Genomic DNA, 11,743 nt, shown 5'->3' with positions numbered 1-11,743 from the left:
CCAGCGAGGCCGCAGCAGCGGGAGGGGTTGGGGAGGGAAGGGGAGACCGGCGGCCCCGGAGGCTCTAACGTGCTCCCCTCTGTGCCCGCAGGCGGTGGCCCCCGGGTGGAGATGGAAGCGAATGCCAGTGACGAGGGCATCCATTTCCAGAGCTACCCTTTTGACTTCTTGGAGTTCCTGAACCACCAGCGCTTCGAGCCCATGGACGCCTATAACCACGAGCACGCCAAAGCTGTGGCCGCCCTCCCATGCCCCCAGCCCCAGTATGACTACGCCCAGCCGTCCAACAACCCCGCCACCCCCCCTTTCGACCGTGCGGGCACCTCCAAAACCAAGGATTTCAAGGCTGAGGGGCAACCCCCACCGTCCTCTTCCGCTGCCGCCACCTCTGGTGCAGCACAGCCCAAGAAGGTCGAGCCAGGCACTGCAGTGCCCCCGCCAACCCCACAGTACGCTACCCAGGCTGTGCCAACAGCCCAGCCACTCTTTGACAGTGCAGGCGCGTTCAGCGCCCCACAGTGGGGCATCGTGGACCTGTCGGGCCACCAGCACCTGTTTGGCAGTCTGAAGCGGGGTGTGGCAGGCGTGGGTGTAGCTGCAGGGACAGCATCGGCCCCACCAGATGGGCAGGCTGGCAAGGATGACAAGAACTATTTCCGGCGGCTCAAGTATTTCATTGACCGGCGCTTTCCATGCGGTGTGTGCCAGAAGTCATTCAAGCAATCGTCCCACCTGGTCCAGCACATGCTGGTGCACACTGGGGAGCGCCCCTATGAGTGCTCCACCTGTGGCCGCACCTACAACCACATTTCCAGCCTCATCCGCCATCGACGGTGCCACAAAGAGCCTGGGGGGGCCCGCCCGCCCCCAGCCACAGTCACGGCCACTGCTATAGCTGCCCCCACTGCCGCTCCACCACCTGAGGGCACCGCAGAGCCAGCTGGGGAAGGGGCCCCTGGTGCTAGGGCAGGTGGAGGGGGAAATGCTGGGGCAGCCCAGCCAGATGGCCCCTTCACTTGCTCCCTGTGCTGGAAGGTGTTTAAGAAGCCAAGCCACCTCCACCAGCACCAGATCATCCACACAGGGGAGAAGCCATTCAGCTGCTCCGTGTGTGAGAAGAGTTTTAATCGGCGTGAGAGCCTAAAGCGCCATATCAAGACACATTCGGACCTGCTCCGGGTGCCATGTGGTGTCTGCGGCAAAGAGTTCCGGGACGCTTCTTATCTTCTTAAGCACCAGGCCACCCATACAGGCCAGCGCCCTGACTACAAGTGTGACATCTGCGGCAAGGCCTATGCCGCACCACAGAGCCTGCTCCGTCACCGTCAGGTTCACGAAGGTGCTCCTGTGCCCAAGGATGCTGGTGCCCCTGCCCCCGCAACAGCCTACCAGGGCCCCTACCTCCTGCCAGAGGCCCCACAGGCCGAGGGTGACGTCAAGGCAGTGCCGACCTATAGCAGCACGGCACTGCTGGGGGCCCACCCACTGCTCCTGGGAGCGGGCAAGAGCTTCTGCTGCGGGATCTGCGGCCGTGGGTTTGGGCGGCGTGAGACCCTGAAGCGCCATGAGCGCATCCACACGGGCGAGAAGCCACACCAGTGCTCGGTGTGTGGGAAGCGGTTCCGTGAGTCCTTCCACCTCACGAAGCACCATGTGGTGCATACACGGGAAAGGCCCTACAAGTGCGACATGTGCGGCAAGGTGTTTGGCTACCCACAGAGCCTGACGCGCCACAAGCAGATCCATCGGCTCCAGCTGCCCTGTGCCCTGCCACCTGGCGGCCTACCCCCTGAGGGGCTTAGTTATGGCTGCTCAGACTGTGGGGAGCGCTTCCCCGACCTCTTTCACGTCATGAACCACAAGGAAGTCCACATGGCCGAGAAACCATATGCCTGCGATGCTTGCGGCAAATGCTTTGGCTTCATTGAGAACCTCATGTGGCATAAGCTAGTCCACCAGACAGCACCTGAGCGGCTGCTGCCTGAGGGCACCTGTGCTGAACCTGCCCCGCATGCTGCCCCATCCATTGGCTGCCTAGAGAACGGGCTCCCTGGGGATGTGCCCGCTGCCAGCTTGGCCTCCGTGGTGGCGACTTTCGAGGAGCACCCCATGATCCCCAGTGGGGAACGCTTCAGCTGCAGCATTTGCGGCCAAAGCTTCAAGCACTTCCTGGGGCTGGTGACACACAAGTATGTGCACCTGGTGCGGCGCACGCTGGCGTGCAATGTATGTGGGCAGAGCTTTGCTGGGGCATATGACCTGCTGCTGCACCGCCGCACCCACCTACAGAAGCGCCACTTCACCTGCTCGGTGTGTGGGAAGCGGTTCTGGGAGGCCGCCTTGCTCATGCGGCACCAGCGCTGCCACACTGAGGAACGCCCATACCGTTGCACTGTGTGTGGACGTGGCTTCCTGCGCTCCTGGTACCTGCGCCAGCATAAGGTGGTGCACACGGGTGAGCGGGCCTACAAGTGCGCCCTGTGCAACAAGCGCTTTGCCCAGTCCTCTAGCCTCTCGGAACACCAACGCCTCCATGTGGTGGCACGTCCCCAACGCTGCCAGACGTGCGGCAAGACTTTCCGCTACCGTTCCAACCTGCTGGAGCATCAACGTGTGCACCTGGGCGAGAAGGTTTACCGCTGTGACCTGTGCAGTAAGAGCTTCTTCTACCTGTCGTCCATCCTGCGACACCAGCGCTCCCATGATGCCCGCCGTGACCTGCGCTGCTCTGCCTGTCTCAAGCTCTTCAAGGACCCCAAGTACTTCAGCAAACACCTGCAAACCCACCAGGGGGGGAGGCCCTTCAAGTGCAGCACCTGTGGGGAGGCCTTTGGCAATACCTATGGCCTTAAGAAGCACCGGCACATCCACAAGCTGGAACGCCTGGCAGCCCTGGGCCAGAAGGACCCCTGAGGAAGGGTGGCTGCTTGTGGCTGACAGAGGGAGGCAAGGTGGGGCTGGGCAGTCCCTTGGAGTGCTGTGGTTGCCGTAAGGGCACATGCTGGGTTGGGGGTGGAATGCCCTAGGGTGGCACCTTGTTTCCATTTGTATCTGTCACCTACCAGTGTCCAGGCTCCTGCCTTCTGCCCATGCTGACTCTGTAGATGCCTCATGGCCCATGAGCATAACCTGTCCCAGCACATAGGTGGTTTGCTGGAGGGGCAGATGTTGCCAGGCCTGTAGTGGCTGAGCCAGTGGGATACTCTTGGCTTTGCCCAGTCCCCCTTGGTTGCCCATTTCACTCCCCCAGAGGCTGGCAGAACTGTTTGAAAGATGTGCCCCACCTGGGGAAGACTGACCCTGCCCAGGGAATGGAGGCTGGCAGCAAGACCGCAAACACCATGGCGGGCTGAGACTGACCATATGACCAAAGAGAGCTCAGTCGTGGCTCTGGGCAGGTGAGCGTGCATCCCCCAGTACCCACCTACCGTCCGCATGCATTGTTTGAACAGCTCTGGTGCCTTGTGTCTGCCCAGGTCATCTTCCTTGTCATCTCCTGGGCGTGCGCTGTGGCCAGGGGTAAAATCTGAAGGCACCACTCCGTCGTCCTGCAGGCCCCTGATACTTCTTCCTGCTCTTGCTACCATGGAGGCTATCCATGGGCACATCTTGGACCTAGAGGAGCTGGAGATCTTGGCCAGGATGAGATCGGACCCTCCTCCTGAGGGTGTTGCCCACTCAGCCTCTGCTGGCACCAAGCAGTCTCCACAAGGACCTCACTCCTGCCCAGATCCAGGACTCCCTTTGTGCTTGCATGGCGCCTCCTGCTGGCTGTACGGGTATGTGCTCACTGCAGCATTCACCTGGGCTTATGCCCGGGGCTGGTCCCCAACCCCCTCTGCCCCTCCTGTCCCTAGTGCTTTGCCCACTCCAGCAGGGTCCTTATTTGACCCCAGCTGGCTCTGCCCACAGCAAATGAAAAATGTCAGGTGCTGCCCTAACTTGCTTGCTCCAGAGCATGCTGCCCTCCGGGGCCTTCCCATGATTCCTGCCCCCTCCACCCAGTGAGCCCCAAGGGATGGTCACCTACTCCCAGAATCCTCTGGGGAAGATTACTAGAGTGGCCCTAGGGTTGGACTAGATGATCTCTTCAGGTCCCTTCCAGCCTTACTTCTCTATGATAATGAAGTTAGTGAAAAATGTAGTGCTCTATGACCCCTGCAGTCTGCGCCTCCCAGGTCCCATCATGTGCAGATGAGCACTGGATCAACTGAATTGTTTCACCTGTATTCCTCCACTGACCTGTCTGGTACCATCCATAGATCTGGCCATCTGCTCCACTCCTCTGCCATTGGGATGGACCTCTTCCTAGCTCTACCCTGCCATCTGTCCACCTATCCATCCCCACACACACCCTGTCCATCTATTTATCCATCCCCACAAACTCTGTCTATCACCACACATGTCTCTGGTGTTTTGTCTGTTCCCCTTCACATCTCCCCATCTGCTGCCTCCTCCTGTCAGCATGTCCTTGGCACCCTATGCCTCCTTTCTCCTACTCTCCTTATACTAACCCTACCAGCCTTAGCCCTGGGGTTTCCCTGGGAAGAGACCAAAGAGATGAATGCTGCCATGTTCCCTTCGTCCCAGTGAGCCTTTTTAGTGTCCCCAGCATGAACTCAGCCTGGGAAGAAAGCCAGCCTATTGTCCACCCACACTGTCCAGGCAGGGCATACTTGCCTGGAGCTAATTAGTCGAGTGTCAGGCTTGAGCCAGAGAGAAGCCATTCAAGTTCTGTTGGCAGAGGGTGGCTGGGAGCCCCAGGAGTCATGGTTTCTATCCTAGCTCTGGTAAGGAGGTGGTGAGTCATGGTTAGAGCTGAGGGTCAGGATGCCTGGGTTCTTTCTCCAGGTCTGCCACTGAGACCCTCTTTGACCTTGGGCAAGTCCTTTTCCCTCTCTGTGCCTCATTTTCCCCAGTGAGTCAGCGGGTGTCCTGTGCCAGACCTTTTGGGGAGTCTATGAACCCAACTAGGGCCTGTGCCAGCTGCTTTGTGTCAAGTCCCAGGATCCTGCTCTCCCAGGGTGTGCCAAAGAGCACTTTCAGATGGACACACTTCTGCCACCAGAGCCAGGGTGGCTCTCACTGGTGTTTTTTGGGAGGTCATCGATGCTAGGTCATCATGGGCACAAGGGTCACCCCTGCCCCTCCAGCCCTTCTTGCCAGGGTGACTGTCCTGAATACCAGAACCTGTTCCAGAGCAGCATGGGGTATATGGGAAACTGGCATGCAGGGAGAACACCTAGATTCTCTTTCAGCTCTAGGAAGGGTGTGGGCATCAATAGGCTACAGTAGGGGGCCCGGGTTCTGACTCCAAATCAGGGGCATTGGTTGGCTTAGGGAGGTGAAAGATGGGTGAGGGGTCTTTCATCTCCAGGGGAATCAGCTCCGATACAGACCCAGGGCAGGGGCCTGGCTGGCTTAGGTGGGAAGAGAGACACAGACCTTTCCTTTAGAAATGTGGCAAACAGCAGCATTCTGTTGTCTTGATGGTGCTGGTGTGCACTGCCAGGTCCCGGGGGTCTCCATGCCTCCTAGTCGCACCACTTTGCAGCACCCTCTGTCTCTGAGAAAGCAACTGTCATTCCAGGACCATGGGAAACTCATTTCACCTTCCAGCTTGCCCTTCTGGTTTGGAGCAGAGGGAGGGGCAGCACCATGGCCAAAGTCAGGAGACAGGACATCTACAGTTCAGCCTTTTAATGGAGACTGTTTCCACTGACAGCTGGACTCTGAGGGGGCCTGTGTGCCTGGAACCTGCCACCCCAATTTATTTTTTAACAGCACAGATATATATATATATAAAAATTAAATAAAAGTGTATATATATATATATAAATATAATTTTTCTAACCCTCTGAGTGGCAAAGCTGGTGCCAAGACTGATTCACACCAAATGCTGCCACCAGAGCCATTACTAAAAAGAAAAAGATAAATAGATGCCCTGCAAAAATATGCCCTCTTCCCAGAAAACTGTGATGAGACCGGTTGGAACTCATAGCACCAATGGCTTTCTAGAGCACCAGTCCCAGTGGTGGCAGGGGAGAGGTTGGGGGCAGCGCGCGCGTGTGTTTGAAACTCGAACCCTATCCATTAATGTTGACCTGTTCATTTTCTGGTGATGTACAGATGAAGCCAATATTAAAAACTGTGGATGCGTACTACTGAGAGCAGCAGCTGAGTTTACTTTCCCACCTGCACATGCCTGTTTCCTTTGTGTGCTCTGGGAACTGGCCCAGGTCTTCCAAGGAAGGTGGAAATTGCCCCAGGCTGCCTGAGCAGGTGCCTAGCAAGTCAGATCCCATGCCTCTCTTTGGGAGAAGGTGCAAGAAAGCCTGTTCTGACACAGTGAAAGATGGGCAGGGCCCTCCCTGCTAGGATATTCCCTTCATTAATTGACCCAGCTCCATCGTAAAGACATTTCAGTCTCATGCCCCTGCTGCTCTTACTAGGAATCTACTCTCTGCTCAGATGCAAGGAAATGTATTTCCCACCTGAAGTCAGGGATGTACTTAATACTCGTGTTGGTCTGAGACTAAAAGAAACACAAAAATCTAGATCTCTTGGTTCTAAAATTATACCTTTTATTAGACCAACTGAGAAATTGCAAAAAAAAATCATTTTCTGCAAGCTTTCGGGCTCAAAGGCCGTTCAACAGGCGCTGGGAAAAGTATAGATGGTAAAAAGTCTCCATAGGTAGGAAATAAACTTCATTTTTGCACAGAGAGCTGGAGATGGAAAGCTGTCCCTCTGTGCAAAACTGAAGTTTATTTCCTACCTATGGGGACTTTCTACCATCTGTACTTTTCCCAGCACCTGATGAAGGGCCTTTGTGCCTGAAAGCTTGCAGAAAAGGATATTTTGTGATTTTTCATTTGGTCCAATAAAAGGTGTCATTTTAGAGCCAAGAGTTCTAGATTTTTGTATTTCCTACCTGAATTCATTCCCAGCCAATTTATCCCTGTGCTCTGAGGTCAATGCTGTTAGCTCTGACAGCTTTTCTTTCTGTCTAGCATTCCCTTGCGGTGTAATGTGATTCCCCACTCTTTCCTCCATCTCTGTGCTGCCAAGGCAAATGAGCCCAGCTGTTCAAGATGGATCCTCCCTGCCTCCAACCATCTGAAGGGTCATTCACTTGCTCCCATGTGGATTGGGCTTTCATGATTGTGGGTGACCAGAGCTGGGTATGTTGTGCCAACCAAGGTCCCACCCAGAGTGGTTGAGAAACAGCCTTTCTGATGCTGAGCGGATGTCAGCTTCAGTCCAAACTGTTCCAAAAATCTTGGCTGTTTTAATTATTTACTCTTCTAAAACTCTAGAGCTTAGAGTAACACTTTACCTGTAACTTGTGCTGATCCTCTTGTTAGGAAGGCACTGGAGCCTAGTGGTTTAGAGTTAGGGGTTCTGGAAACCTGAATCCCCAAGTCCTACCTGAGCTCTAGGAGGGGAGTGGGATTTGAAAAGTCGGGAACTCGGAACCAGGGCTCCTAGATTCTCTTACAGCTCTGGAAGGGCAGTGGGATCTGGTGGGTTAGAGCTGGAGGGGGTGGGGTTCAGAGCCAGGATGCCTGGGTTCTATTGCAGCCCTGGGCGGAGAGTGGTACAGCTCCACTTCTTAGACCTGCTAGAGAGAGAAGTACTTGCCTCCATCCTGGAGCTCTGAAGGCACCATTGACTTATGGCAAGTGGGCACAGTCAGCTTTTCTGAATTGCAGCCCCACTACTAAGAGGGGTACTTAGCCTGGAAGCCCCAAAAACTTATGGTCCTAGGGGCCCTACCTGAAATGCCCCCTGGGCTAGAGCCACACATGCCAAGCAGCAACCAAGGGCCTCTCTGCAGAGCTTGTGTGTGCCTCAGTTGTGCTCTCTAGGACCCCTGTATGTCTATGCTCCTGGCTTAGAGGCTTAGGGCCAGGAAGACTTGAATAACACCCAACAGTGAGGGATGGCAAGGCATTACCAGCCTGGGTCCAGGTGGGCCCCAGTGACAACCCTTCTCATCACCTGCTCTTTCTCTGCAGCCTCCACATCACAGCAGCATTGTTGTAGGCAAAACCAGCTGATGTGGCCACGGGACCCAGCACATCCCAGCCCCAGTGACCTGAATATTGACCGAAATGCTGCCTGCAGCCCTTCAACAGTACAGAACACGTGCACTGAGCTAGGCCACCTCCAATCCATACCCACACATATTTTTGTGGAGAGCTCACCCTGTGGCAGGAGCACCAAGGCTAGGGGCAGTGCCAGGACCTGACCCCAGGCTGCCTCCCCCCACCCCTCCAGGGGAAAATAGTACAGAGCACCACTGTCCTCTCAGCATAAAGGCAATAGAAGCCCCTTGGATCTTCTTCCCCCATCCTCACCCCCACCCATCCCCCACAAAGCTGACCAGCTAGTTCTGACCCCAGCACCTCCCAACTCCAGGCAGCAAGGAAGATCCAAAATACTAGTGAAAGTCTCTGTTGGGGATATTTAATGGGAGCCAACAGGGGACTCAAGGAGTTACACAGCTCAGTGTGGGGAGATCTGGGATTATCCAAGGCTGCTGCAATGGTAGGGAGCTCCCTGCTACATCCATAGGTGACTCCTGGGCCATGGGAACTCCTCTAGGGCCCTCCTTCCACAGCCAAAGTCCAGCCCATGGTCCTTCCCAAGCCTGGTAAGTGTTGTGCCATGAGACAGTTGCCCACAGAAGGAAGAGTGTTGGGTGGCAGTGCTAGCCATAGCCCAATTTACAGTGAGATGTTGCATGTGTAGCTCTTGTGCATTGCAAGGCATGGCAGAATGTGTTGAACTGTGCCATCCAGATATTCTGTAAGTGGGCGAGCACAGCTCTGAGATGTTGAGACTGGATTGCTCTGGGCAGTTGAAGGGAGTCAGGCTTATGTCCCTCAGGCTGTCAACTGGTCTCACCCTAACCCCTCCTTCCTCCCTGTGCCCAATAGCTCAGCCAGCACTGATCTAGAAAGGAACCAGTCTTCGTTCAGAAGCTCCAGGTCTTGGGAATTCCACTCCCCCTTGACCACTGTGATCCCCAGTGTTGTAAAACTGGCCCTCAGCCACACAGGCCCAGCAGGGCCATCCTGGACAAACAAGTCTCATACCATGTCACAGCATCACCCTCACAAGTGGCCCAGCTGTATACCAGCGCCCTGCCTGTTTTGCCTTCTCATCTCCAGATATGACTTCTTCTTTGGCAGTGTGTTGATCTGCATTTGTCTGACCTCTGCTCCCAGCCCTGGGATGGTCTGCTTCAGTGTAAACAGCCCTCTCCATGCCGTGGTATCTTGGGAGCATTGTGAAGGACTGGAGAGTGGGGAAACTATTGACTAAAATAGAAAAAAAGAACATTAAGGTTGACACTTCAACACTTCTGGACCCCAAACCTCAAAGGCGAAGTCCCTTAATCCCTGCGCGGGCTCCTGAGCTCTCTAAGGGAAGGGGATTTCAGAGGAGCTAAAGCTCCATTCTTGTTCAGCTGCATCTCTGGAAGCTGCACCACAAGGAACCTCAAGGTCTCCCTGCAAATGTAAAGGTACAAAAGTTTTAGCTCTCCTTAGAGCTGGGGAGAATGTACAACTGACATCAGTTTGGATCATTTTCCCCAATTCTCAAACTCTCTCTGCCAGAGGGACAGCAGATGCCAGGAGGCAATGTCCTGCCAGCACTTACCTCACAGTGGAGGGCTGCAGGTCAGAATGTGGCACCCTGTGATAAGGAAGAAGCCCAGGGATCAAATATCAAAAACTTCCACCCCAGGGCAACCAGTCTAGGCAAGCCATGGAGTCAGATGGCAGATGTCACAGACTGAATCCCAGAATCAGCCTAGCACCTAACATTTGACCTTTCCATTTCTCCTCCCTAGTCTACATCCCAGCAGCTGTCTCTCCTCAGCTCCACTACAGCTTTTCCTAGCCCCTTCTTAACCCTATAGTTGGCAGAGAACCCCAGCCCATATGTGGTCCCCCTCATCCTAAATGGGCCTCTCTACACCAGCCTGGCCATGGCCATCCTACCCCAGCCCACCTATCCTAGAGGTTGGTGGACAGCCTGAAGGTGCCGGGCCACATGCCGTGGCTCTTGAAAGCTCTTGCCACAGAGGGCACAGTGGTGGGGGCGCTCTCTGGAGTGCACGCGCCGGTGCTTGGCGAAGTTGGAGGAGTTGTTGAAGCGCTTGTGGCACATGGGGCACTGGAAGGGCTTTTCGCCTGTGTGAACACGCCGGTGGGTGGCAAGAGCTGAGGACTGGGTGAAGCGCTTGCCACACACACTGCAGGGGAAGGGGCGCTCCCCAGTGTGCACACGCAGGTGCTCCTTCAGGTCTGTGGCACGCCTGAAGCGCTTGGAGCACGCAAAGCAGATATACTGCTTGGCTTCAGGTGGTGGGGAGGCATGGACCAGCCTGCCAGGCCCCACGCAAACTTTGGGGCTCTGGTCCCCTGGACACTGTGGGGGCATGTCAACCAGCCTTTCCCATGAGAAGTAGCCATTGGGACCACGTTCTTCCTCAGCATCCTCCCCCCGGAGGCTGGGCACCTCCTGGATAGAGTCAACAGGGGATGCCATCCCCCTGTCCAGGCTGATCCAGTGGCCCTTGCCAAGAATGCAGGAGTCCTTCTCTGGGACTTCCCTTGTCACAAGATGCTGCCAAGCTTTGGGGTGCTCCATGGGGCACCAAGCCACGGCCTCTCTTCCCCCAGGTGGAGACGGACAGCTGTGGTTTGCTGCAGAGCAGGGCTCCATCGTCCTTTGCTCACTGCCAACGACTTGGAGGGGGACCCTTGTATGGCCTCCACTGTCCTGCGCTGGCCCCTTCACACGAGCACCACCATCTTTCACCTGGTTCCTCATGTGAGTGCCCCCACCGTGCATCAATTCTTTTGCCAGAGCACTGCCATTTTGCCTCTGCCCTTTGGCCTGGGCACTACCATTCTGCATCAGTCCACTGGTAGAAGCCCCACCATCTTGCATCAGCCCTTTGGCATGAGGGCTGCCATCTTCTCTCAGCCCTTTCACTGGAGCTCCCCTATCTCGCTTTAGCCCTGTGGCACAAGTGCCGACATCTTGTGTCCGCCCTGTGGCATGAGAGCTGATATCTTGTGTCCGCCCTGTGGCATGCCCTTCCCCGTCCTGCTGGCTCTGGGGGGCACTGGGGCAAAGGGTGCAGGCATTCTTGGCATGCAGGGGCTGGGTGGGGGCTGCCCTGTGGCCCAGGCAGGCATGGATACGCTGGTGTTTCTTGAAGTTGGAGCAGTTGTTGAAGGCCCTGGCGCACACAGAGCAGCGGAAGGGGCGCTCGCCTGTGTGGATGCGCAGATGGCCAGTCAGCACCGAGGCCTGGGTGAAGCACTTCCCGCAGATGCCGCAGCAGAAGGGACGCTCTCCTGTGTGCACACGCTCGTGGTCCCGCCGGTCTGAAGAGCGCTTGAAACGCTTGGTGCAGAAGGAGCAGGAGTAGGGCTTCACCCCGGGGCACTGGCTGGGCTCGGGGCTGGGGCACAGCCTGCAAGCAGCCAGTGTGGTGGTGGTCGTCCAGCAAGTGGGCAGATGGGAACAGGCAGCCGCAGGTGGGGCACTGGTGGGGCCCCACATGGGTGTCCTCGTGGATGTACTGGAAGGGCTCTGGGGGCTGGGGGTGGCTCATCTTGGCAGAGCCCTGCAGGGAGCCGGCTGCCCCCTCCTTGGCCGCTGCAGTCATGGCCTGCCCCTCCCTCCGCTGCCTGGGGCACCCCGGGCCCTGCAT

At 56.3% G+C, this 11,743-nt stretch overlaps 2 protein-coding genes across 8 annotated transcripts in view; one reads left to right on the top strand and one right to left on the bottom strand.

Annotated features, from left to right (window-relative positions):
- ZNF865 (zinc finger protein 865) overlaps nt 1-8,156 on the top strand; it is a 9,193-nt gene extending 1,037 nt beyond the window's left edge. For 2 of the 7 annotated variants that reach the window (XM_006026747.3, XM_006026748.3), the window contains exon 2: nt 92-6,557. In XM_006026747.3, the coding sequence (XP_006026809.1) occupies nt 112-2,913 (2,802 nt within the window). In that variant the 5' untranslated portion in view covers nt 92-111 and the 3' untranslated portion in view covers nt 2,914-6,557. Of the gene's footprint in view, nt 1-6; nt 6,559-7,013; nt 7,185-8,021 lie in introns of those variants that run through there. The other 5 variants (XR_003094794.1, XR_003094793.1, XR_003094795.1 and 2 more) reach the window with 5 other exon arrangements.
- Nucleotides 8,157-9,217: 1,061 nt separating this feature from the next.
- LOC102381813 (endothelial zinc finger protein induced by tumor necrosis factor alpha) lies at nt 9,218-11,743 on the bottom strand. Its single transcript, XM_006026781.3, is given in 3 exon segments — nt 9,218-9,329; nt 10,027-11,476; nt 11,478-11,743. Coding segments are annotated over 2 exon segments (1,716 nt in total). The 3' UTR covers nt 9,218-9,329.

This window comes from Alligator sinensis, unplaced genomic scaffold (assembly GCF_000455745.1).
Source record: "Alligator sinensis unplaced genomic scaffold, ASM45574v1 scaffold709_1, whole genome shotgun sequence".
NCBI classification, from domain to species: Eukaryota; Metazoa; Chordata; order Crocodylia; family Alligatoridae; genus Alligator; species Alligator sinensis.
The sequence above is the reverse complement of the archived record's forward strand: the minus strand, read 5'-3'. Positions and strand labels throughout refer to the sequence as shown.